The sequence below is a fragment of the Sorex araneus genome, chromosome 8, assembly GCF_027595985.1.
Source record: "Sorex araneus isolate mSorAra2 chromosome 8, mSorAra2.pri, whole genome shotgun sequence".
In the NCBI taxonomy this organism is placed as follows: Eukaryota; Metazoa; Chordata; class Mammalia; order Eulipotyphla; family Soricidae; genus Sorex; species Sorex araneus.
Window position 1 is genome coordinate 49,902,479 of NC_073309.1, and position 25,964 is coordinate 49,928,442.

At 54.8% G+C, this 25,964-nt stretch overlaps 1 protein-coding gene across 2 annotated transcripts; it reads right to left on the bottom strand.

Moving 5' to 3' along the window:
• Positions 1–2,714: 2,714 nt before the first annotated feature.
• Positions 2,715–15,796, bottom strand: SLC1A5 (solute carrier family 1 member 5). Of its 2 annotated transcripts, XM_004607801.2 has the most exons (8): positions 14,669–15,796; positions 12,452–12,494; positions 11,947–11,994; positions 9,846–10,012; positions 7,144–7,377; positions 5,752–5,946; positions 5,526–5,660; positions 2,715–4,057 (listed from the first exon to the last, which is right to left on the bottom strand). In XM_004607801.2, exons 1-8 carry the CDS (start codon positions 15,229–15,231, stop codon positions 3,826–3,828), a joined length of 1,617 nt encoding a protein of 538 aa, XP_004607858.1. In that variant the 5' UTR covers positions 15,232–15,796; the 3' UTR covers positions 2,715–3,825. The 2 variants fall into 2 exon arrangements, with proteins under 2 accessions (XP_004607858.1, XP_055001785.1); XM_055145810.1 differs by lacking the exon at positions 12,452–12,494 and having other exon boundaries at positions 14,669–14,887.
• Positions 15,797–25,964: the final 10,168 nt, after the last annotated feature.

Sequence of the window (25,964 nt, forward strand, 5' to 3'; positions counted from 1 at the left end):
CGGGGAGGGCGTTTACCTTGCATGTGGCTGACCCAGGTTTGATCCCTGGCATCTTATATGGTTTCTCCAAGCACCAACAGGAGTGATTTCTGAGCGGAGAGCACAGGAGTAACACCTGAGCATCGCCAGGTATGGCCCTAGAGAGTGAGCGCGTGCTCCAGAGAGGGGCCAGGAAGAGAGCCCAGGGTCCTGGAGCACAGGCCTGGCCTGCAGATGGCCCAGGTACATATCCTAGCACTCATCGGCCCTTCCATGCAGTGGGGTGGCCTGAGCAACACTGGGTCCAGTATCACTGAGCCTGGCCCCCAGAACACCAAAACCCCTGAGCACTGATTGGGAGATTCCCACCACCACCACCCTCAATCTTCAAATAAAAAACAGGAATTTGGGATATAGCTCAGGGCTGAAACATTTGCCTTCCATGTGTGAGGCCTGGATTCCATCCCTGACACCCCAAACATAAGAAATGGACAAAGGTCAGGGGGCCTAACTCACTTCAGACCAATAACAATGCCTTACAAGGCTCCAGCAATTTCTGGATTTTCCAGGAAGTGTCCCAGTCACGTAAAGGAAGAGGAGCTGTTTTTGTTCTGTTCTGCTCAAAACTTGCCAAGGACTGTCAGCAAATTCAAAACAGTACATTGGGCCTAGCCAAGAGTAACCAGACACCAGCACCCTGTGTTCCATCAGTTTGTTCAGGGAGCGGCCAGGTGACAGGTACCAACTGGTCTGCCCTGAGCTCCGGGGCACAGCCCCACCTACACTGAAATGCGGATTATATGTGCCTTTTCAGTCTAGCCAGAGACAGATGTGGAGTTTCTAGCCCCTGGAGTATCACTGACCTGTTTTCTCTTTGTTTGGTTTTGGGGTTTCTTTGTTTGTTTTTGGGTCACACCTGGTAATGCTCAGAGGTTACTCCTGGCTCTGCACTCAGGAATTACTCCTGGTGGTGCTCAGGGGACCATATGGGATGCAGGGGATTGAGCTCGCATTGGCCACGTGCAGAGCAAATGCCCTACCTGCTGTGCTACTGCTCCAGCCCCTCAACTTTAAGTTTCTAGAGTTATTAGTACCCATAGAAGCTGGATCAACTGACACCTCCTAAGCAGTATGTGAGGGCTTGGGGCCTTGTTCTTCCACTTGTTGCTCTGAGGTGATGGGGTGTGGAGAAGAGGGTGTCCCAACAGCAGCCCTAGGATCCCACCTGGTAATGTGGGCTGATGTCAGGGGGCCTCTGCTCCCCTTCCTGGGGCATTGGGGTCACACCCGGAGGTGCTCAGGGCTTACTCCTGGCTCTGCACTCAGGGATCACTCCTGGTGGAGCTCACGGGACCATATGGGATGCCGGGGATTATTGGCTGTGTACAAGACAAGTGCTTTCCCTGCTGACTGCATTATCTCACCCAGCCCTAGAGATTGTTTTTAAAGTTTCTCTCAGGGCTAGAGCAATAGTACAGTGGGCAGGGAGATTGCCTTGCATGCGGCAGACCTGGGTTCAAGCCCCAGCATTCCACATGGTCTCCCAAACACTGCCAGAAGTAATTCCCAAATGCAGAGCCAGGAGTAACTCCTGAGCATCAGTGTCTGTGACCCAAAAAGCCAAAGAAAAAGTCCCTCTCAGTGGCTCACCTGTCATCTGTGACTATCACTGCAGGATAACCAAAGCAGGGATGACATAGGGCTGGTGGCAACTACAATGGGAAAAACAAAGTTCTGGGTTCTCATAGCCCTGGTGCACACAGGACTGGGCAGAAGAGCACAGGAGTGAGGTGCTTGCCTTGCCCATGGCCAGCCTGTTCCATTCCAAGCTCCACCAGGGGGCACCCCTGAGTGCAGAAGCCCTGAGCACTGTAGAACAGAACAAGACCAGCTTTGCTTTCTGTGGCTTCTCTGTCATCCCAAATACCACAGGTGCCGATGGAGTGAGACATCACTTTCCTGTGGCATCAGCTGACCCAAAGGACTTGCTTCCCAATCTCAGGCATTTGGGGGAGCACCACCTTAGATATGTGGGTACTGGTTGTGGGGTAAAGTCTCAAAAGTCACCAGCTGGGGTACCCTCAACTTGATAGGGGTCTGCTCAGTAGCTGTGTGGGGTAGCACAGTGGGTAAGGCACTTACTGGCCAACCCTGGTTTGATACTGGGCAACATAAAAAGGTCTCCAGGGGGCTGGAGTGATAGCACAGCGGGTAGGGCATTTGCATTGCACGTGGCCAACCGATTCCCAGCATCCCATGTGGTCCCCCGAGCACTGCCAGGAGTAATTCCTGAGTGCATGAGCCAGGAGTAACCCCCGTGCATTGCTGGGTGTGACCCCCCCAAAAAAAAGGGTCTCCAAACTGCAAGAAGTGACCCCTGAGCACAGAGATTAGTCCCTAAGCACCACCAGATGTGGCAACAGAAAGAAAACGCTGCCCAGAGGGGCTGGAGCAATAGTACAGCAGGGAGGGCATTTGTCTTGTAAGTGGCTAACCTGCATTTAATCCCCAGCATATCATACGATCCCTGAGCCCCACCAGGAGTGATTCCTGAATGCAGAGCCAGGAGTAACCCCTGAGAATCGCTAGGTGTGTTCCCCCACCAAAAAAATTAACTGATCATGTTCCGGAAGCCACATATAAGTCTATCCGCAGCTACACCCCCCTTGGCTTTGAGCAAGCATGGGACCCCATGATTTCTGACTGTTTTCTGCTGAGCAGAGATTTCAATGAAGCCCAGTTCATCCTGAGATTTATTCCTCTATTTGTTGGGAGAGCTTTCAAACCAAGTTTGGGGGATGGAAACCACTCTTGCAATACACAGCCAAACGGGGCCAGAAGGTTCAAAGTTCAGGCCCAATGACGGTCGAGGGAAACCAGGGCCACCCCAGTGTGATTCAGGTGGGGAGTGGAAGAGGGCATGTGGTGACAGGAAAAGAATTTGGCGCCATGTGTGTGCCAGGTATGTGCTCTGACCCTTTGAGCTTCCACCAGGCCTCGTTGCTTTCCGTCAAATTCCGAGTAAGATCCCATCAGCGATGCTTGATCCTTTGATGCTAACTGTGGTCTTCAGGAGGGACGCTACCCCGGTCCCCAGGAGTGATTGTTACTGAGGCAACAGAGGGGCCTGGGGGCAGGCTGAGTTGTACTATGGAATAACAGAACACACACATGCACATGCATGCACACACATGTGCACACACGCATGCATACACATGCACATATGCACCCATGCATGTGCACACACGCAGACACAGGCACCAACAGTCACTAAAAGAAGCCATATAGGAGCCATGTCCTGCTCTCCAACGTTAAGTCCTTATGTGTCCTGGCCCCTGAGGCTGGTAGGCTCCATTACGGCTGTTTCTAAAATCTGGGAGGGGGCAGAGATCAGGGTGCAGGGACAAATGCGTGCGTGTGTGTGCGCGCGCACGCACACACACACACTCACACACACACACACACACACAGCATATACACCCAATGAGCCAGACCATGGGCTGTGCAGCAGGGGGGGCGCGTGTGCGCACACACACACACACACACACACACACACACAGCATATACACCCAATCAGCTAGACCATGGGCTGTGCAGCAGGGGGGGCGCGCGCGCGCGCGCGCACACACACACACACACAGAGACAGACAGACAGACAGACACACACACACACACACACACAAAGCACATACACCCAATCAGCCAGACCGTGGGCTCCCCGCTGTGCAGCAGGGGGCGCTCGCGCGCCTCGGCTCCCTGGAGTGTGTGGCAAGGACATGGCCTGGGTTTCTCCAACCCTCTCCAACGGCCGGGTCATAGCGCTCTGTCAGAGGGGCCACCCGGGCTCTACATGACCGATTCCTTCTCGCAGGTGGCTGCATCCCCAGCAGGACCGGGGCGGTGTCTGAGGAGGGGGTTCCCCTCCTCGGGGCGGAGGGGCGGCACCGAGAGCGGCTCTGTCTTCATGTTGAGCAGTTCCGGCACGGAGCTCTGCTTTTCCGACCCATCTGCGTAACTCTGCAGGAGCCCCGCCCCAAAGGCGTCGCCCTCCACGTTGAGGACAGTGCAGGACCGGTCCCTACAGGCAGTGACAAGGACAGAGTGGGTCTCCAGCCCACCCCACCACGCTCCACCATCCTCCCTAACCCTTTCCAACTTTCTGAAACTGCCCCGACCCAGTTTCCTTTTGCTCTCTTCTCTTTTCCTTTGGGGCCACACTTGGTTTTGTGCACTCCTGGCTCTGCGCTCAGGGTCCCATGGGTGCTGCGGCTCAAAGCCCAGGTTTCCTCCATGCAAAGCCTGCGCTCAGCTTATTGAACCATCTCATCAGTCCTGGGTGTGCATGGCTGGGTGTTCCCTATGGGAGTAGCATGATCCCTCGTCCTTCTGATGCATATGACTTCTCACTTAGCGGGTTCCCTGAGGGATCCACAGAGAGACCTCTATTTCTTTTTTCTACTTTACTTTTTCTTATTTTTTTTATTTTCTGGGTCACGTCCAGCCATGCTCAGGGGTTACTCTGGCTCTGAACTCAGAAATTACTCCTGGAGGTGCTAGGAGGACCAAATGGGATGCTGGGGATTGAACCTGGGTCAGATGCGTGCAATACTCTACCTACTGTACTATCACTCCAGTCTCTACTCTACTCTTCTTTCTTTCTTTCTTTCTTTCTTTCTTTCTTTCTTTCTTTCTTTCTTTCTTTCTTTCTTTCTTTCTTTCTTTCGTTCGTTCTTTCTTTCTTGCCTTTTTGGGTCACAGCTGGCAATGCAGAGGGGTTACTCCTGGATCACTCACTCAGGAATTACTCCTGGCAGTGCTCGGGAGACCATATGGGATGCTGGGAATTGAACCTGGGTTGCCTGCGTGCAAGGCCCTACCTGCTGTGCTATTGCTCCAGCCCGCTACTTCCTTTCTTTATCTTTCTTTTTTTGTTTGTTTCTTGGCCACGCAAAGCTTACTCCAGGCTCTGTGTTCAGGGATCACTCCTGGCAGTTCTCAAGATCCATATGGGATGCAAGAAGTCAAACCTGGTTTGACCACGTGCAATGAGAACGCCCTATCCACTGGACTCTCTCCAATCCCTGTTTTGTTTTCCAGTCACACCTGGAGTGCTCAAGGATCACTCCTGGCAGGGCTTGGGAACCATATTCGGTGCTCAGGTTGAAGCTGGGTCAGCTGCATACAAGGCAAGATCCCTATCCTTGCATCATCTCTCTGGCACTGGGAAAGGTCTATTTCTTTATCCATTCTTCATCTGGGTTCTGTTTTTCACAAAGGGGGATACCACCCACCCCCACACAAGTTAAACGTGTACTCTATGTGCTTTAGATATGTCAAGTCCTGGATTCCCCCAACCCTCAGTCCTTGAGGATGGCAGGGTGTGGGCCCCTACATGCCAACAGAGAATGCTACTCTATTAACCACTCGGGTTATCTTTCTGGGGTTCTTCTAAAAGGACCTCCTCTTGTCACCATGGAGTCGGGTTCCTCTAGAACTCCTTCCTGTCTTCTCCTGCGCCCCCGCGGTGCTCCCCGCCCCGCACTTACACCAGCCAGTCCACAGCTAGGATTAGGGAGATGTGATGGACGGGCAGGTTGACGGCCTCCAGGATGATGGCCAGGGTCAGCACCCCTCCCGCTGGGATACCTGCTGCGCCCACGCTGGATGCAGTGGCGGTGACCCTAGAGGAGGAGGGGCGGCAGGTCACCCGCGCTCAAGAAAGGGGGTTCCGGTGGATGGGGAGGGAGGGTCCCGGTCCCCGGGGGCACTCACAGGATGGTGATGATGCTCACGAAGTCCAGGGAACGATGGCTGAGCTGAGCGATGAAGACCGCGGCCACGCACTGGAAAAGTGCAGCGCCGTCCATGTTGACTGTGGCACCGATGGGCAGGATGAAGCGACTGATATGCCTGGAGACGCCGTTCCTCTCCTCCACGCACTTCATCATCAGCGGCAGCGTGGCAGAGCTGAGGGGGCAGCGTGCAGGGTTAGTGCCCACTGCCCAGGCCTTGCCCGCTTATGAGAAAGCCACGCCCCTCGTGCGTAAAGTTGCCCACAGAAGGGCTCGGCTCAGGCTGCTCAAGCATGCCCCGCCCACAACTCAAGCCCCGCCCACAACTCAAGCCCCGCCTACGGTCCCGCCCCACTCCTTCTGCCACCCCTCACTGTTCCCAAGGCCAAATGGCAAAAGGCGCTGCGGACCCGGCAGAACGCGGGCATTGCAAAGTGGAGGGCAGACGCCTGGCTGGCCCAGGAGATGGCGTGGAGGGCTGAAGCCCAGAGCAAGCTGGAAGAGATCCCAGAACACCCCTGGGCGAAACTCCGCCTGCCCTTAAAAACCTGTACTTACCCTGAATAATGTCTAAGAGCTCACGGACACAAAGCCCCCACCCCGGCCCCAGAGCCTCCCAAAAACAGAGCTCTGGCTTAAGAATTATGAAGCTTAGGGGGCCGGAGCGATAGCACAGCGGGTAGGGCGTTTGCCCTGCACGCGGCCGACCCGGGTTCGATCCCCGGCATCCCATATGGTCCTCCAAGCACCGCCAGGAGTAATTCCTGAGTGCAAAGCCAGGAGTAACCCCTGAGCATCGCTGGGTGTGACCCAAAAAGCAAAAGAAAAAAAAAAGAATTATGAAGCTTGGGGCTGGAGCGATAGCACAGCGGGTAGGGCGTTTGCCTTGCACCCGGCTGACCAGGGTTCCATTCCCAACATCCCATACGGTCCCCTGAGCACCACCAGGAGTAATTCCTGAGTGCAGAGCCAGAAGTAACCCCTGTGCAACGCCAGGTGTGACCCAAAAAGCCCAAAAAAAAAAAAAGAAAAAAAAAAGAAAAAGAAAGAAAGAAAGAAAAGAAAAAAGAAAAAATTACGATGTTCAAAAAATATATAATAAATAAATAAGAATTACGAAGCTCTTGGGGATGCAGCTGAAGGGGAGTTGAGTTCCGAACACACAGGCCAGTAGAGACGGGGCGGGGGTAGAGACGGGGGAGGCCACTCCAGAGGGCTCTGGGGGGAACAGTGGCCCCGCGGTCAGGCGTGGGGGTGGAAGAAAGAGGTCTCTAAAGGCAGCAGATTACTGATTTGAGGGGCCCCACACCCAAACAGAAAATCGTGGGCGGGAATGGGGACTAGGAGGGTCCTGCACAGTCCCCAGCCGTACCTAGAAGACGTCCCAAAGGCGGTGGCTAGCGCGGAGACGATGCCCCAGAGGAAGCGGTAGGGGTTTTTGCGAGTGAAGAGGAAGTAGATGAGCGGCAGCACAAGCAGCCCGTGGATGGCGTGGCCCAGCAGGCAGCACAGGATGTATTTGCCCAGGCTGGCAAACAGCTCCCTCACGTTCCCGCTCTCCAGGATCTTGCTGGCCACCAGGAACAGGATGCCCAATGGCGCGTACCTAGGGATGGGAGGAGAGAAGGCTGCTGGGACTGGGGGCGGGGCCACATGCTCCAGCCCCGGAGACGACTCTGGGCAGTTGTCCACGGAGGCACCTTCCTGCCCCTCTTTGTAGAGGAGGTACCCGGGAAGGAGCCTGGACCTCCCACAAGCAAAGCCACGGAGTCCAGCCCAGCCACTGAACTGACTCCACCCCCAGCGTCTCCCCTAGAGAGCTGCAGGGCTGGCTGGAGGGAAGGGGGGTGTCAGGAGGTCAGAGAAAACGGGGTCATTTGCAGGTGAGACACCCAAAATAGAGCCATTCACCATGCAGCCTTTCCCTCTTCTGACTCTGTGGCTCCGGGTCCGGGTGTTTTCAACCAAAAATTCTCTCCTGGCACTGTGTGGCTCAATGACAGGGGTGTGTGTGGGGGGGGGGGGAGGGGGGTGGCTGTTTATGAGGTGCCCGCCCTTCCCGCCACCTGGCTGAAGCCTCCCCCACCCAGGGCTCCACTCCCAAGGGGCTGGGGCTGAGATTGTTGCCTTAACCACAAACTCATAATAGGTCAAACTGTAACCTTGTGCCCTCCCCCCTCACCCACCCCACCCCCCGCCCAGGAATCTTGGGAGGGTGAAACATGATGCGCGCAGAACACAGTCGAAATCACTCAGTACACAGTTTAAACCTGGGCCGGGCTTTCCCAGCACCCTCTCTTTTCCCTGAGGGGAGCTGAAGGGGGTGTGGGGGGGGCTTGTGCACCCCCCACACACACACCAGATTACCTACCAGATTAAGCGCTACACCGGGTGTTTCCCAAACCTTATTCTTGTCTTAATTCCCAGAAGAGAAACACCATTTTCCAGACACCTGGGCAGTGAGCCCTTGGCCAGACGCCAGGTCCTAGCTGGTAAGGTGTGCCCCAAAGTTAGACAGCCAAGTCCTGGGTAAATATTAGCTACTAGTGTCAGCTGTGTGCAGGTTACAGGTTGGCCACTGTCCTGAAAACATCTCACACATTAACTCATTGGTGCCTGGGACCACCAACCCATTTTCCAGATGGGAAAGCCGAGGCAGGGTCAAGTAACAGATCCTAAAGCACCCCAGGAATGGCCAGCAGGGGCATGAGAACCCTGTCCTTTACTGCCTCTCCTACAAGGACATGGTCTTATTTCTATTGTTTGGGGGCTACACGCGGTCATGCTCAGCTCACTCTTGGCTCTCTCTCAGGGGCTCAAGAGACCTTCTTGAGTGCCGGACCTCGAACCCAGGTCAGCCACATGCAAAGCAAGAACCCTCCCCGCTGTACTATAGCTCCAGCCTCCGGGGAGAAGGGTGTTTATTAAATGCCCTGAGTTCCCAGTAGCGCAGTCAGAGAATCCCTGTGAGGAACTGGACCAGGCAAGGACGAGCAAGAGTGAAGATCAAAGACCTTGAGCATTTTTATCTTCGTGTTCGGGGATCATTACAAAAGCCATATTGATGCTGATTGTGGCCAACAGGAAGGAACACATGCACTGTGCCAGGCACTTTCCAAGAGAGTTATCTGAAGCTCCAGTACCTCCTCTCTGTCCGGGCTCTGCCCTGCGGCGGGGGGCTAGGGGTGAGGGGCTGCTGCGAGGAGCTGATGCTCAAACCCAGGGTCTTACACACACAGGCACAAGTTCATCCCGCCAGCCACCTCCCCAGCCCAGTGGGCACTGGCTTAGACCATCTTTAATGCAAAGGCCAGTCTCTGATGCCTCTGAAACCTCTGAAACTAGAAATTCAGGAAGAGGGCAAAGGGCTGAAGCACGTGCAAGCCACCACTAGGCCCCGAGTTGGATCCCCAAACTAGATAGAGATCTTGCCACGCCCCACCCCCTGCACCACTGGTGCCCCCAGATTTGCGGGGCCCAAGTGCCAAATCTTCAGATCCACAAACCAAGAGTCACCCGGAACTGGGCCCCCTGAGCTGAGTGTGGGATGCCCTGAAAGCAAAGAAATCTCTGGAGGCTGGAGCAACAGCTCCTTAAGGAGGGCACTTGCCTTGCAAGCGCACTGGGTATGAAAGCAAACCAAGAAATGTTTTAAATAAATAAATCAACCTCTGAAAACTCAGGCCAGTGTTAAGTTCTACGACTGGGGGCTCTTTTCATTACCTCCCAGTAAGATCAAGAAGGTGCCTGCAGGCTGGAGCAATAGCACAGTGGGAAGGTGCTTGCCTTGCATGCAGCCAACCCGGTTCAGTCTTTGACACCCCATAGGGTCCCCTGAGTGCTGATGGGCTGATCCCTGAGTGCAGAGCCAGGAGGAAGACCTGAGCACCGCTGAGTGGGGCCCAAACACATCTCCACCCTAAGAAAAAAGGGAGGAGATGCCTGCACCAGTGTCAGGGAACACAGCCTTCCTTTCACTTTCGCAATAAAGACATGGAGGACCAGAGAGGGTAAGACACTGGTTCAAAGACACACAGCCGGACCGCCCAGCAGCCACCCCCAGGCACCACCTACCACATGATCCAGGAAACCAGCACCATGGTGGCATCATTGAAGGAGTTGAAGAAGCAGATAAGCAGCTCCCCGTCAGGCCCCATTCTCCGCAGGGCCACCCCAAAGATGATGGCGAACACCACCAGGCCCAGGATATTCATGCCTTCCACCTCTTTCCCTTGGGGCACCTTTGGACAAGAAATAGAACGGGGACTGAGGGGGAGATGCTCGGGCCACTAGCACAATTCCTGAGGGTCTGTTCTGGGACACTGTTGAGAGAAGGCGTCTTCCCTCCCAAGTCTCCCAGCCCAGGAACAGGAAAAGACACCCCATCACCAGGGATGGTCCTAGAATGGGTTGGGGTGGAATGAGAGGGGCAGCAATGCAGGGTATGGGGGTGGGGAATAACCGGGAGGTGGTGGGTTGCTGAAGTTGAGAGCAGTGAAACCAGAGAGGGCTACCTGGAGGAAGGGGTAGAAGAAAGTTCTAGAAAGAAAATAACATTCACCAGGCTAGAAACTAAGGGCATTCAAGAGCAGGAAGAAATCCACTCTGGGGGGCCGGAGCGATAGCACAGCGGGTAGGGCGTTTGCCTTGCACGCGGCCGACCTGGGTTCGATCCCCGGCATCCCATATGGTCCCCCAAGCACTGCCAGGAGTAATTCCTGAGTGCAAAGCCAGGAGTAACCCCTGAGCATCGCTGGGTGTGACCCAATAAGAAAAAAAAAAAAAAGGAAATCCACTCTGTGGCATGCGGAGCCATCAGGCACTGACCGTGCACATGGCCAACCTGGGTTCAGTCCTTGGCACCTTCTATGGCTCCCCTGAGCCCCTCTAGGGGTGATCCCCAAGCACAGAGCCGGGGGGGGGGGTGGGTAATTCTTAAGCATTATCGGCTGTGGACTCAAAACAAAACAAAACAAAAAAAGAAATGCACAAGGGCCGGAGCGATAGCACAGCGGGTAGGGCGTTTGCCTTGCACACAGTCGACCCGGGTTCTATCCCTGGCATCCCATATGGTCCCCTGAGCACCACCAGGAGTAATTCCTGAGTGCAAAGCCAGGAATAACCCCTGAGCATCGCTGGGTGTGACCCAAAAAGCCAAAAAAGAAAGAAAGAAAGAAAGAAATTCACAGTGGCTGGAATCGGAAGAACCGGACAGAGGCATGGGACAAGGGAGCACCACTGGCAAGGAGCCTAGGGCATCTCTTGAGGGCAGACAGGCCACCCTTAGGGGTTGGGGCAGTCTGAGGAGAGTGCTAGAGCTGCCAGGCTGTCGGCGTGTGGCCTGAGAGGCCACAGTACACAGTTGGCCTGAGGCAGCCCTGGATTGGGTCCTCAGCACTTCATCAGCCCCCAGACCTGCTCAGAGTGAGGCAAAAATCCAAAGCGAGTAGAGGAAGATGGGAGGAAGAGGAAGGGATTAGTGGGGGCCTGGGCCAGCCAGAACGGGGCAGTAGGGAGGGAGAAGAGGACACAGAACGGAGGTGTCCAGAAAGGCAGAAAAAAATACAACCTGAGCCAGAATGATAGGACAGCGGGGGAGGGCATTTGCCCTTACACAGCTGACCCGGGTTCAATCCTCAGTATCCCATAGGGTCCCCTGGGCACAGCCAGGAGTGATCCAAGTGCAGAGCCAGGAGTAACCCCTGAGCATTGCTGAGTGTGAACCTCTCCACCCCCCCCAAAAAAAAAAAAAAGAAACCAGAAGAAGCTAAGACTTTTGCTTTTTTACTGCCAGGAGTAATTCCTGAGTGCAAAGCCAGGAGTAACCCCTGAGCATTGCTGGGTGTGACCCAAAAAGCAAAAAAAAAAAAAAGACTTTTGCTTTTTTACTTGGCGGGGAGGCCACACCTGTTGCTGCTCAGAGCTGACTCCTGGTGGGGCTTGGGGGGACCATATCGGGTGCTGGGGATCAAACCCAGGTTAGCTGCGTACAAGGCAAGCACCCTCCCCACTGAACTATCATTCCAGCCCTGAACTTCCAAGTTAAGATGGAATCAGACACACTAAATGGCAGAAGCACCAGGAAAACGGAAAGGGAGGAGGGCGAGTGGCAGGACAGAAGGGAAAAACCACCTGAAGGGGCAAAACGGGGGTACACTGCCGCACCCCTGCTTACCTTCATCAAGGTTCCACTGATGTTTTGGGGCACATAGGAGGTCGAATACTGCAGGGAGAAGAGGGAGACACGTCAGTTTCATTGAAGCTTCCAGATGGGCATCAGCAGTGCACAAACCATCATGCGTGTGGTGGGCATGCTCGTGCCATCCTCCGGTAGTCCCCGCTGTGGTTGCACTGACAGCACCACCACTACCCCCCATTCTCCAGAGGCGCGCGTGAGACTCAGAGAGGCCAAGACACCTGCTCAGAGTAACACAGCAAGAGCTAGAACCGAAGAAGGTGTGTATGTGGGGAAGGGTGGGCCCTTGGAACCCACCTTTTTTTGTCCACATGGGGCATGGCTGAGCCCTGAGATCCCCTGGCACCCTGTCACTCGGCTGGGATGTGCACGAGTGTGGCGCTTTTGTTGATTTTTTTCCAGGGACTGCCCCACATGAGGCCCCCAGAGCTGCAATAACCTGGGTCCTTCCAGGCCCCCCATCCCAGGCCCCCCCAGGACTCACTGAGCGGAAGGCTGCAGACACCAGGTTGGAAGGGAAGATATTTCTGCAGACAAACACATGAGGTGTGATTAGTTACTACAGGGGTATGGTAGGGGGGCCCTGGGCTGGGGACACATGAAAGCTGGTTTGTAGCCAAGAGTGCTTTCCACTCATGCCTGGCTCAGACATGTGGCCGAGAGGCCCTGCACCCCTTTTGCACGGTTGTGGGGAGTGTCTGGTCGGGCTGGTGTGTTGGGGGTGAGGAACCTGGGCCCAGCAGGCTCCACCCCCAACAGCAAACCTAATCCCCAGGGCCTCTTGCATCAGCCACTTCCTGCAGGGCACAGGGGCGGGGGTGGGGGGCTTCAGGGAACTCCACTGGGAGAGAGGTGGTGGCAGGGACCCAGGATGGCCAAGTGTGTCCTGCGGAACGTCTGCTTCCATGGCCACTCGTGAGTGTCCTGTCCCTGCCCCCCACACCCCATTGGGCCAGTGAGGAAGTGAGTCCTGATTGGTCTTAGGGGGCCGAGGGGAGTCAGAACAGCTGCAATGGGTAGGACCCCCTCACCCCACCTCCCTCTCCCAGAAAAGGAAAAGGAAACACAAGCAGGGGGGAAGCTGCTGTGCTTCAAGCAGTTTCAGGGTTTTGAACCCAGCCCGGCACCCAGCCCTAACCCCCAGGCCCCGAGGTGCCCCCTCCTCACTGCTCTGGCCCTCTGTTCTGTCCCAGCCACGCGGGCCAGGGTTGGGGGGGGGAGGGCAATGGGCTCTGGGCACCAGTATGGGCTGTGCAGAGTGTGCGGCTGTTGGGGGGAGACCCTAACAGAGGCCAGTTCGTCTTACTGGGCTTCTGTGTAACAGGCGGTGCAAAGTGACGGTGCCATTGGGTGCTATGGCACTTGGGGCACGCGTCTGTGTCCAGCTGGATCTAAAATTGTGTGGCAGGTGCGGGAGCAATAGGACAGCGGGGAGGGTACCTGCCTTTGCCGAGGCTGACCCGGGTTCGATCCCCGGCATCCCATGCTTTCCCCCAAGCACCACCAGGAGTGATTCCTGAGTGCGGAGCCAGGAGTAAGCCCTGAGCACCACCGGGTGTGGCCGCCACAAAACCAAAAATAAATAAGCTAAATTGCGTGGCTCAAGGCTCCTCTCAGGGGCTGAGGACAAGTTGCGCCATTGATGAAGCCCGGGTACGGTTCCCAGCACAGCAAGCCCCAAAACTCACTAAATAAATGACCTGTTTGTGCCTGAGTGGCTCCAGCTCAGTCTCGGGGGGGGGCAAGTGTGGGTCACATTCATTCCACAGGTGGGGGACAGACAGCGTGGGCCTGGGTGTGCCCGCCCTGCAGCCAAGGGCGGGGCTGAGTCCTGGCTAATCTCCACCCGCCAGGAGGTGCCCACCCCCTGCTCCTGGAAACTAACCCCCTTCAGCAACCAGGGGTGCCCCCAAGGGCCTGGGGGAACTGGGTCTGGTCTGTGACTCACTATTTCCTCCCCCATAATTTGGCGGCACTGAATCAGCAGAAGTTCCAAAGGCAAGGTCACAGGGACCCGGAAATTTACCCTCCCCTTACAAGTGGGGCAAGCAGAAAAAGTGAGGTGAGCGCCTGCGGGTGGGGAACCTCCACAGAAGGAAGGAAAGAATTTGCCCCCTTTCTAACAGGTCACTTCTTGGGCAGCTGTGTACATGTGCGTGCACACGTGTGCTATCTTGGGGGCCTGCCAGTGAGGGGCAGGAAACAGAGAAGGGATTAGAATTCACCAGAAGCAGAAATGGGGGGCCAGGACCTCCCAAGCCAGAAGGGAAAAAGCCTGAGAATGGCTGGCTGAGGCCAGGCGCCCAGATGCTGTCTTCCAAGCCATAACAGAGAAGCCTTGGGGCTGGAACAATAGCACAGCGGATAGGGCGTTTGCCTTGCACGTGGCCGACCCGGGTTTGATTCCCAGCATCCCATATGGTCCCCCCCTGAGCACTGCCAGGAGTTATTCCTGAGTGCATGAGCCAGGAGTAACCCCTGTACATTGCCGGGTGTGACCCAAAAAGCAAAAAAAAGAAAAAACAGAGAAGCCTTGAGCCACCCTTGCAGAGCCTCCTCTACTCAGCCCTCTGGTGATCGGTCCACGTGGCCAGGGCAACCCACCCCCGCCGTTCCCTCCTCCCCACCCCCTGTGCGGGGGGAGATTGGTTTGGGTTTTTTTTTTTTTTTGGGGGGGGGGGCTTGAGGGCCGGGTTCTGACCTCACAAGATCCAGGAACGAATCGACCACTTCCTTGCTGGGGGCCTCGGGCTCGGACCCCTGGGCGCCCACCGAGGTATTGGTGACCGCGTAGCCGGCGCCAGGCTGCAGCACCAGAGCCAGGGCCACGCCGAGCGCCGAGGCCAGCAGCGTGGTGACCAGGAAGAAGAGCAGTGCCCAGGCGCCCAGACGGCCGAGCGCGCTGGGGTCCAGGCTGGCGGCGCCGCCCACCAGGCTGCATACCACCAGCGGGAGGATGATCATCTTCAGCAGGCGCAGCAGCAGCTCGCCGGGGAAGGCGAAGGCTTGCAGGCTTACGGGATCCAGCGCCGCGCCGCCGCGGCTCTCCAGCACCACCAAACCCAGCACCACGCCCGCCACCACGGCCGCCACGGTCAGCAACACCAGTAGATTGGCGCGCAGGCAGCGGCGCACACGGGCACCCGCGCCGGCCCCGCCGCCCTCCTCCTCCTGCTCCACCGTTACCCGCGCCGAGACCCCGTTGGCGGCGGGCTCGGCCGCGGTGCATATCTTGGGGTCGACCTTGGGGAGATCAGTCACCATGGTTTGGGGAGAGGGAGGCGCACCCGAGGTGGGAGGCTTCCTTGGCGCCTGGAAGCTGCGAGCGCACGGGGTGTCCTAACCCCGGCGACGTCCCTGGGTCCCGAGAGTGCAGTCCCGCCAGCGGGCGCGCGGGGACTGGAACTTTATAGCCCCAGGGAGCTGGAAGGACGGTCCGCGCCAGAGGCCGAGGCTGGGGCGCGGGGCAGCTCCGATCAAGTGGGCTGGGGGCGGGGTGGGAGGGTGGGAGGAGGGGAGGTCGGGTGCGCCCAAGAAGTGGGGAGATTCGGAAGTCGTCCGGGCTGGAAGCTGAGCGGGGCTCTGCGCTCCGGAAGGCTGCGGGAGTCCACGCAGCCGACGGTCTGCAAGATCCGGGACGGCCGGATCCTGGAGGCGGGAACCCACGGGTCCGGGGTCCTGGTCAGCGAGGGCTGGTGGGGAGTGCTGGAAGCGAGGGTCCCGGTCACGAAGCTCCTGAGAGAGGAGACTCGGGCTCCCGAGCTGGCAAATCCAGGCGCGTGGCTGCGGAAGGCGGCGGCCAAGACCTCCGGGGACAGTAGGGCTCGGGGCGCCCGGACTTCGTGGGCGCGCGGGTGTCTCTGAGGCCGCCCCGCGGAAGCGGCCGGGATGAAGGGAGGGGGCGTGGCGTCAGCGGGCGGAACCAAGCGGCTGGAGCCGATTGGATGGCGGAGGCTAGAGCCCGCCTTACCGTCGAGGGCGGGGCCTTACCGTCGAGGGGCGGGGCCGAGGCCCCCTGGGAGAAAGGGGTGCCCCCGTCTCCCGGAGTGGCCAGAACAACAATGGCCGTGTCCAGGGCGGGGCCCGCTGCGGCCGGGAAACGGAATGGTGGGTCGTGCCCGTTAAACCGCCGGAGTTCGGGGTTCGCAGATGCGAGGGTCTCTGGACCGCTTAGGTGTTCGGTGCCGGGGGCGCCTTGCTGGCCAATGCCCTCAGCCTGGAGCGTCTTCCCCGCTCCCTTAGCTTGCTCTCTGGTCAGCTCCGAGAGCTTCCACTCCTCTGCTGGAAATATGCACATGGTAAACGTCCATCCTTTTGCGGGGTTGTTTCTTGGGTCACACCCAGCGATGCTCAGGGCTTACTTCTTTTTCTGCACTCAGGGATCCTCCTGGTGCTGCTCGGGGAACCATATGGAATGCCAGAGATCGAACCTGAGTCGGTCGCGTGCTAGGCAAGCGCCCTTCCCTGCTGTCCTATAGTTATGGCTCCCAAAAGTTTCTGGTTTTGCCTGCTGGAACCCAGGAGTCTCAGCGCAATCTTGTTCTCTGCCGCTGGTGGAGCCGCATCCCTGGCGAGGAGGTTGCTTATTAAACAGTTAAGTTACTTTTTGTTCGGGGGCCACATCTGTGAGTGCTCTTGGCTCGGCCCTCAGGATCACTCCCGGAGGGATTCAGGGGACCATATGGGATGCTGGGGCCCAATATGTGTGTAAGCCATGTGCAAGGCAGGTGCCCTTCCCACTGTACTATCATTATCTCTCTGGCCCCTAACACAATAAACTTTAACATTATTATATTATAACCATATTACCTAAACAGTTAGAGAGGAAAGGAAAAAGTGGATATCTTTCAGGGGCAGGGAGATGACTCAAGGTTTGCCCATAAAAGACCTGGGTTCAATCCCCGGCCGGCATGGCCGTTACACTGAAACTTCATGCCAACCAGGCCTGACCCTAAAGCCAACCAAAGCCCAAAAAAAAGCTCCTTGTCAGGGGCCAGAGCACAAGTGCGGAGGGGAGAACGCTTGCCTTGCATGTGGCTGATCCAGGTTCGATCCCCAGCATCCTATAACGTCCCCTGAGCACCACCAGGAGTGATTCCTGAGGGCAGGGCCAGGAGTAACCCTAAGCATTGCCAGGTGGAACCCCCAAACGAAACCCCAGAAAAGTTCCTTGCCGGAATTCAAGTGGGAAACCCAGGGGCTGCATGCCCAGAGAGATGGAGAAGCCATAGGGGTGGGAAATAGCACTCCCCATGAGACCTCGTTGGCTAGAAGGAGCCTGTGTGGTAATAAGGAAAGTGACTGAAAAGGCAGAAATAACAGATGTGGAAACCCAGGACAGGGCTAGAGAGATCTGGAGTGGCTGAAAACAGCTGTGCACGCAAGATGCCCAGGTTTGCTCCCTGGCTACATCTGTTGCTCCATGGAGCACAAAACCAGGAGTCGTGCCTAAGGACCACCAGGTATGACCCCAACATCAAACCCCTCATGCAGGAAGTGCTGTCAAACATGGTCTCCTCTCCATTAACTGGAGATTCACTGATTTTGAAGCAGAGAAGTTGGCTGTGCTCCATACCTGACCACCTGGGGGTCTCTGAGCCTGACCCTCACATCCTGAGCTCAATTTCTCTGAGAACTGGTTCTGGGGTGGAGTGGGGGTGAGAGGGTGTGGAATCAGACACATTCCCCAACTGGTAACAACTCAGGCTCAACAGGGCTGGTTTGGAGGCTTCTGGGAGCCCAAGGGGTTGATTCTGTAGCAATTCGGGCTCAATAGGGTTGGGTTGGGGGCTTCTGGAAGTTGATTCAGCCTGGATGTCAGAGAGGACTTCCTGGAGAAGGAGGCCTTACAGCTGGGAGTGGAAGGGATTGGGCTAACCTCAAGGAGAGGCTATTACAGAAGGAGAACAGGACCTGCTGAGTCCAGGGGTCCAGCAGAGTCTGACACTTTCCTGAGGACAGGCTTAACTGTCACCCATGGGTTTAACCTTTGGGACTATCTGGGTGTCTTGCTGTTTAGGAATTCCTTTCTTCACTTATGCAGAAAACTAGTTCCATGAAGCGGAATGATAATGCCGGTGGCCTGGACTTGAGCAGCTTTCAAAAACGTCAGGTTACAGCAAAATAGGCTCAACCCTTGGCCAGGGCCATGGTCTAGTAATTGGAGATCCCAGTTGAGTCAAAAATCCACTTGAGGGGCTGGAGCAATAGCACAGCGGGTAAGGCATTTGCCTTGTATGTGGCCAATCTGGGTTCGATTCCCAGCATCCCATGTGGTCCCCTGAGCACTGCCAGGGGTAATTCCTGAGTGGAGAGCCAGGTGTGACCCAAAAAGAAAAAAAAATCCACTTGACACAGTAGGCAGGACGTTTGCCTTGCACGTGCCCAGCCCGGGTTCCATCCCTGGCATTCCAGATGGTCCCCAAGCACTGCCGGGAGTAATTCCTCAGTGCAGAGCCAGGGACTAACCTTGAGCACTGCGAGGTGTGGCCCCTAAACAAAAAAATCTACCTGAAACAAATTTTCTGAGCTTTCTAAGTAGGGCTAGGGGGACACAGGGGACACGGGAGGTGGGGAGGGGTAGCTTTCCCAGAGCTAATTTGCCCAGCAATTTGGACTGGAAGATTCTAGTACTCAGGTCACATGAGTCTTGAACATGGGACCCATTGGGCTGTCTTCCTGGCCCCCACCTCAATAAACTACAATCTTCCTCTTTTTTTTTTTTGTTCTTTTGGGTCACACCCAGTGATACACAGAGGTTACTCCTGGCTCTGCACTCAGGAATTACTCCTGGCAGTGCTTGGGGGACCATATGGGATGTTGGGAATCGAACCTGGGTTGGCCACGTGCCAGGCAAATGCCCTACTTGCTGTACTATCCTTCCCGTCCCCAATTTTCCTTTTGTTGCAGGTGACTTATGTGAAGTGAGAGGGAAGCAAGGCGCTGGCCTCCCAGGGCCAGGACTGCCCTCCTCTGTTCCTCCCTTGCCCCCAGGGCAGGGCCTAGAAGACTCAGGACTGTGACAGTCAGCCACCAGCACCCGCATGGCCTGGATGCTTGCATCTCATCAGCTCCACAGGCAATCAGCAGATTGTATCCCACTTGATCTTTTGGAGTAGGAATGAATCCTTACCTCCTGACTTATCAGTGTCTTGGACTGCTATGGGACAAAGGCTGGAGGAGGAATTGCTCTTTACAGAAAAAGGAAACTCAGGCCTGGGACTTGAGTGATAGCACGGCGGATAGGGCGTTTGCCTTGCACGCGGCTGAACCAGGTTCAATTCCCAGCATCCCATATGGTCCCCCGAGCACTGCCAGGAGCGATTCCTGAGTGCATGAGCCAGGAGCATCACCGGATGTGATCCAAAAAGAAAAAAAAAAAAAGGAAACTCAGTTCTGAGCATAGTACAGCGGGGAGGGCACTTAAACCTTGCAGGTGACCCTGCTGGGTTTGATCCCTCATCCCATATGGTGCCCCTAAGCCCTACCGGGAGAGATCCCTGAGCTCAGCAGAGCCAGGAGTCAGCTCTGAGCACCCATATGGCCCCAACCAAAACAAACAAAAGAAAAAGGAAAACTCTATCTAATGTCTTTCCAGTGCTCTTCTTTTCCCTTGCCAAAAAGAATTTCAGTAGACAAATAGTGAAGTAAAACAGTTTTGCAGAGAGATGAGGAGGAGGAGGGAGAGAGAATGGAATGCAGCCAAGAGATAGTGTGGGCTCCTCCAAGGGTCAGAGCTCTGACTCACTACTGGAGTGAGGTTGTCCATGGATATTCTTCAAATTGCCTTGACCCTGTTTACGCACAGGGAGAGCTTTAAACAGTTGCTGGGCTTTGGTCTCTCTCTCTCTCTCTCTCTCTCTCTCTCTCTCTCTCTCTCTCTCTTTTCTTTCAGATCACACCCAGAGATGCACAGGAACACTTTTTGCCTGAGAATTTTTTTTTTCTTTTTGGGTCACACCTGGCAATACACAGGTGTTACTCCTGGCTCTGCACTCAGGAATTACTCCTGGAGGTACTCAGGGGACCATATCGGATGCTTGGAATCGAACCCTGGTCAGCCTTGTGCAAGGCAAATGCCCTCCCGGCTGTGCTGTTGCTCCAGCCCCACAAGGTCTTTTGTTTCTACTAAAGTTGCCCCTATTCTGCAGCGGGGGTCCAGCCTTCTGCAGGGCTGCTGCTGGCACCAGTTACAATTTATCAGCTTCTGTTACTGTTGCCACAAAGTGGGTCCAGCCTTACTTTAGAGGTAGTGACAGAGTAACTACTTTGAATCATGCCTTGGTTTTATTTCTTCCCTAAGAACTTTATTGTAGGGGCTAGAGTGATAGCACAGCGGGTAGGGCATTTGCCTTGCATGTGGCCCACCCGGGTTCGATTCCCAACATCCCATATGGTCCCCTGAGCACCGCCAGGATTAATTCCTGAGTGCAGAGCCAGGAGTAACACCTGTGTATTGCCAGGTGTGACCCAAAAAGCAAAAAAAAAAAAAAAAAAATTCTCAGGCAAAAAGTGTTCCTGATTGGAAAAATTAACCAAATCCTGCAATAAAGCAGCATACTGTCATATGAAAAATGCCTGGGGTCAGTAAAATGCTCAAATAACAGTGCTCAGGATTGACACGAGTGAGGCCAGGGTCCCATCTGCATGGTCTCCCGAGTATTGAGCATTGCAGGGTGTGACCCAAAAAGCCAAAGAAGAAAGAAAGACTAAAAAGGGGGGCCGGAGCGATAGCACAGCGGGTAGGGCGTTTGCCTCGCAAGCGGCCGACCCTGGTTCGATCCCCGGCATCCCATGCGGTCCCCCAAGCACTGCCAGGAGTAATTCCTGAGTGCAAAGCCAGGAGTAACCCCTAAGCATCGCTGGGTGTGACCCCAAAAAGCAAAAAAAAAAAAAAGAAAGAAAGAAAGAAAGAAAAAAGAAAAACTAAAAAGGTGCTTTGAACCGGCCTTGCATGCTAGGGTAAAAGGCAGCTCAGATAGAGAATAGACCACCAAGTAAAGGGTGCTAGGAGGGCCCGTTCGGGATGAGAGATTCGGGCTGAAAGTAGATTATAGACCGAACATGATGGCCACTTAATACCTCTATGACAAATCCCAACACCCAAAAGGAGAGAGAGAGCAAAAGGGAATCCCTTGCCACAGAGGCAGGATAGAGTGGGGGGAGGACGGGGTGGGGTTGGTGGGAGGGATGCTGGGACCATTGGTGATGGAAAATGGGCACTGGTGGAGGGATGGGCACTCGGCCACTGTATGACTGAAATGCAAGCATGAAATTTTTAAGTCTGTAACTGTACCTCACGGTGATTCACTAATAACTGTCTGTCACTGTCATGCCGTTGTTCATGAATTTGCTCGAGCGGGCATCAGTAATGTCTCCATTTTGAGACTTGTTGTTACTGTTTTTAGCATATCAAATGCACCACGGGTAGCTTGCCAGACTCTACCGTGTGGGTGAGATACTCTTGGTAGCTTGCAGGGCTCTCCGAGTGGGACGGAGGAATCGAAGTAGGGTCGGTCACGTGCAAGGCAAACGCCCTACCCACTGTGCTATGGCTCCAATAAAAATTTTTTTAAAAAGAAGGTGCTTTGAAGAAGGAAAGGTGTGGGCAGGCCCCTGCAACCTCTTCTGGGCTCCACAGAGCCACCTTAGGCTAGTCTAGCCATTGCCCAGCCTCAGTGTGCACAGCTGTGAAATGGGGATAACGGTGAGTGCTGGCCCCCTGGAGATGGAGTGGGCAGTCTTGCTCAAGTGTACCAAGTGCTTGGGTCAGTGCTGGCCTGACCACAAACTTCCTGATATATGAAGTCGGGAGGACGGGAACAGGGACAGTCAAGGTTACAGTCCGCGAAGCAGCTCCAGACTCTGTACCAGGGCTTGGGCAAAGACACCTGGGGAGAAAGAGCAGTGTGTGGGGGAGTGAGGGGGGGCACTGAGAAGCCTCAGGGTAGGGGGTTCAGCAACTGCTTCCTGGGTGCTGCTGCGGCAGGTGACCAAGTTGGGGCAGGGCAGATGACCCTGGGGGATGGACACAGGGCCCAGGCCAGTGGGGCATCCTGGTCACTCGCTGCCCAGACAGGGAGGCTGGAATTTGGGAAGAGACCAGGGATGCCAGGAAACCCAGAACCTTCTGGGAATGGGGGTGCAGTGGGTTGGGCGGGTCGGGGTCAGGGGGTGTGAGGATTTGCTCCCAGAGTGACCGGGAAGGGCCCTACCCTTTTGGGCTCCCAGGCTACTCTCAGCCCACTTTCCTCCTGCCCCATCAACATCCTTCCTGGATCCAGATTTCATCATTAGCCGCGACCAAAACAAACCAAAAACCAAAAAACAACCAAATCCCAATATGCTATTCTGGTTTAGGGAAGGAATGAGTGAACAGGAGGAGGCCGGGGGGAGCTGTGGATAATTGAGATCCCCAGATAACAGGCAGGCCCTTCCTGAACTCAGTTTACCATCTGTGCAGTAGGGCTTGCTCTCTATGAGAGGTGCTGGCCTAGGCGAGACGAGGTGCGCCCCAAACCTTCCACTAGACTGTCATTAAGAGCCTTGGCACAGGGCCAGAGCCATAGAACAGTGGGGAGAGCGTTTGCCTTGCATATGGCTGAACTGGGTTCGATCCTCAGCATCCCATTTGGTTTCCTAGCCCCACCAGAAGTAATTCCTGAGCATCCTTCAGTGTGACCCAAAAAGACCCTTGCATTTTTTTAGTTTGGGGGCCATACCCAGTGGTACTCAGGGCTTCCTCCCGGCTCTGTGCTCAGGGGCCATTCCTAGCAGAGCTTGGGAGATTGCGTGGGGTACTGTGGATTGAACCTGGGCTGGCCACATATAGGCAAGTACCTCCATCCTCTAGCCCTGTTCATCTATCTTTTATTTTGTTTTATTCTTATTCATTGTATTTTGGGGGGGATCATGCCAAGTGGTGCTAAAGGGCTGCTTTTCTAGCTTTGTGCTGAGAAGTGACCCCTAGCAGGGTTTGGGGGACCATACATGGTGCCTGGGATGGAACCTGGGTTAGTTGCAAGTGCTTAGCCCTTGTTCGAGTCAGCCCTCACACTATAGCTTCTTTTGTTTGGTTTATTTATTTATTTATTTATTTGCTTTTTGGGTTACACCCAGTGATGCACAGCTGTTACTCCTGGCTTTGCACTCAGGAATTACCCCCAGCGGTGCTCAGGGGACCATATGGGATGCTGGGAATAGAACCCAGGTCGGCCATGTGCAAGGCAAATGCCCTGCTGTGCTATTGCTCCAGCCCCTACAGCTTCTTTTGTTGCTGTTTGCTTATTTCATTTTACTCTGGGGGGCATCTTTCCAGTGATGCTGGGGATCAACAAGGCTTTAATTAATAGTGCTTGGTGTACCATGCAGTCCCGGGGTTCAAAACCAGGTCCCCCACATGCAAAGCCTCCACTCCGCCCTTGAAACTATCTCCCTCATTTTCTTGGCGGGATTCCCATGCTCCTGGCTGCAGGCTAGCTGGAAATGGCTCCACTCTGGGTTCCACCAGAGCTATCTTTGTGAGCGTCACCAGGGATCCAACTCTTGGCCTCACGTTTGCAAGGCAGGCCCTTTCTGCCAGCATGTTATCTCCTGGGCACCCCCTTGAGAAATAGGGAGGAGAGGAAGTGGAACCTTTGGGGATGCCAAGAGTGACGCACCTTTTAGGGGAAGCTGCGCCCTTGGGCATGGGAGAGGGTGTGCCCTGCCCACCTCACTTCCCAATTATTTTATTTTATTTTTATTTATTTATTTAATTTTATTGAATCACCATGTGGAAAGTTACAAAGTTCTCAGGCTTATGTCTCAGTTATACGATGATCAAACACCCATCCCTTCACCAGTGCCCATATTCCACCACCAAAATCCCCAGTATACCTCTCACCCCCCACCCCCCACCCTGCCTGCGTAACTGATAAATTTCACTTCATTTTCTCTTTACCTTGATTACATTCCATATTTCAACACAAAACTCACTATTGTTGTTGGAGTTTTCCCCAAAAAAATAACAGCCCTACTGAGAAGGAAGCATTTGATAATTAGTTTTCCATTGCTGAGGATGAAGAGATATGGAGTTGTGTGGCCGCAGTCGTGGCCGCAGTCGTGGCCGCGCAGTTTAGGATTTCTGTATTTTAGTATTTTAGTAATTAAGTCCAGGGAGATTTATGTTAGAAATTGCATCCCCATTATTTTATAAAGACCCACAGCCTGATCCAGCTGCAGGCACTCAGTTTACCGGGCCAGGAGGCCCAATTTGGGGTGACAGGCGCTGCCTTCCCACCTGCACCCCACCCCCATCCCATTAGGACCTTGGGACAGTTATCCCTGCCACCTCTTCAGGTCCTGCCCTGGGGGACCCCGAAGCTGTGCTTGATGCCCTGAAGAGAAAGACCTTGGATGTTTCTAGCGTGACAGGACCCAGATGATCTGGGGGTAGGGAGAGAAGCTGAGCGAGGACCCCTTTCTTAGTTCCCCTGCATTTCAGAAACCCAAGGCTGATGCAGAAAGGAAGTCATGTTTGCCTTGTGAAAGCAGGCAGTGGAAGTACAGCTCAGCCCCAGGGAGTAGCCGAGGGCAGTTTTTCCCCAAGGGGAGGATACCGTGCCCCCCACCCCATTTTCTGGAGCGGTGGGGGGTGGTTGAAGTCCTAGGTGCCATTAGGGGTACTTTTTTTTTCAGTTTGGGGGCCACACCCAGCAGTGCTCAGGGGTTACTCCTAGCTTTGCACTCAGGGATCACTCCTGGCAGTGCTCAGGGGACCCTGTGGGATGTCAGTTATCGAACCCAGGTTGGCTGCGTGCAAAGCTAGTGCCCTACCCATTGTGTGATCACTCCAGCCCCTGGGGGCATTTTTTTTTTTTTTTGCTTAAACCATGCAGACTCATAAAGCATGTTGAGTGATTTTTCCTTCTGTACATTTTTTTCTTGAGTGTGGGGGAGGTTTGGGCCACACCCAACTGTGCCCAGGGCTCTGTGGTAAAGGGTCACACTCCTTTCCTTTTTTTTTTTTTTCTTTTTTTCTTTGGGAGTCACAGCCCAGCAATGCTCAGGGGTTCCTCCTGGCTCTGCACTTAGGAATTACTCCTGGTGGTGCTCAGGGGACAATATGGAATGCCAGGGATGGAAGCGGGGTTGACTGCACACAAGGCAAGTACCCTACCCACGGTACTGTTGCTCTGGCCCCATCCTTTTTCCACAAGGCAAGTACCTTATCCACTATCCTATCTCTCCAGACCCCTGGTCCACTCTTGGTACAGAGAAGGAAACATCAAAAGTTCTACAGCAGATTTTGTTTATTTATTTATTTATTTATTTATTTATTTATCTTGGTTTGGGGGAGTCACAGCCTGCTGTGCTCAGAGCTTACTCCTGCCTCTTCACTCATGGATTGCTCCTGGAATGCCTAGGAGACCAGATGAGATGTTGGGGATCAATCCCGGGTTGGACACAAGGAAAGCAGAGGCCATATCCATGCTACTATATCTCTGGCCCCAATTAATTTTTTTAAAGGGAGGAGGCAGAGAGTGGGTAAGACACTTACCTTGCGTGCAGACGACACAGGTTCAAACCCAGTGCCCTATATGGTCCCTCAAAGCTCGCCAGGAGTGATCCCTGAGCACAGAGTCAGCAGTAAGCCCTGAAGATTGCCTGCTGTGGCCCCCAAACAAACACTCAAACTTTTGGGAGCCAGAGAGAGTCCTCACAAGCTCAAGCATGCCCCGACCTCAATCTATAGCATTGTCAGTGTGGCTCGGTGGTCCCCAGCACCCCGCACTTTTGGGAGACCCTGGTGGTCCCTCAGTATCTCCAGGCACGAGCACCCAACTGCAGGGCCCACGGCATCCAGCCAACTAGCATCAGGAGAGGCCCCCAGGTTTTGGAGTTTGATTCAGGAGGGCTCCCACAAAACATCTATTTAGTGCCAAGTATGTGACTCAATATGTGTGAGCTCTGGGTTCCATTCCTAACACCACAAAATAAAATTTATTTGCTTAGAT

What these genes read in the sequence shown, in the direction of transcription:
- SLC1A5 (XM_004607801.2), bottom strand. Translation starts at nt 15,231, where the DNA reads ATGGTGACTGATCTCCCCAAGGTCGACCCCAAGATATGCACCGCGGCC. An exon ending in TCGTTCCTGGATCTTGTGAG is followed by an intron (nt 12,495 to 14,668) that starts GTCAGAACCCGG and finishes GTTTGTCTGCAG; the next exon opens with AAATATCTTCCCTTCCAACC. An exon ending in TGTCTGCAGCCTTCCGCTCA is followed by an intron (nt 11,995 to 12,451) that starts GTGAGTCCTGGG and finishes TTCTCCCTGCAG; the next exon opens with TATTCGACCTCCTATGTGCC.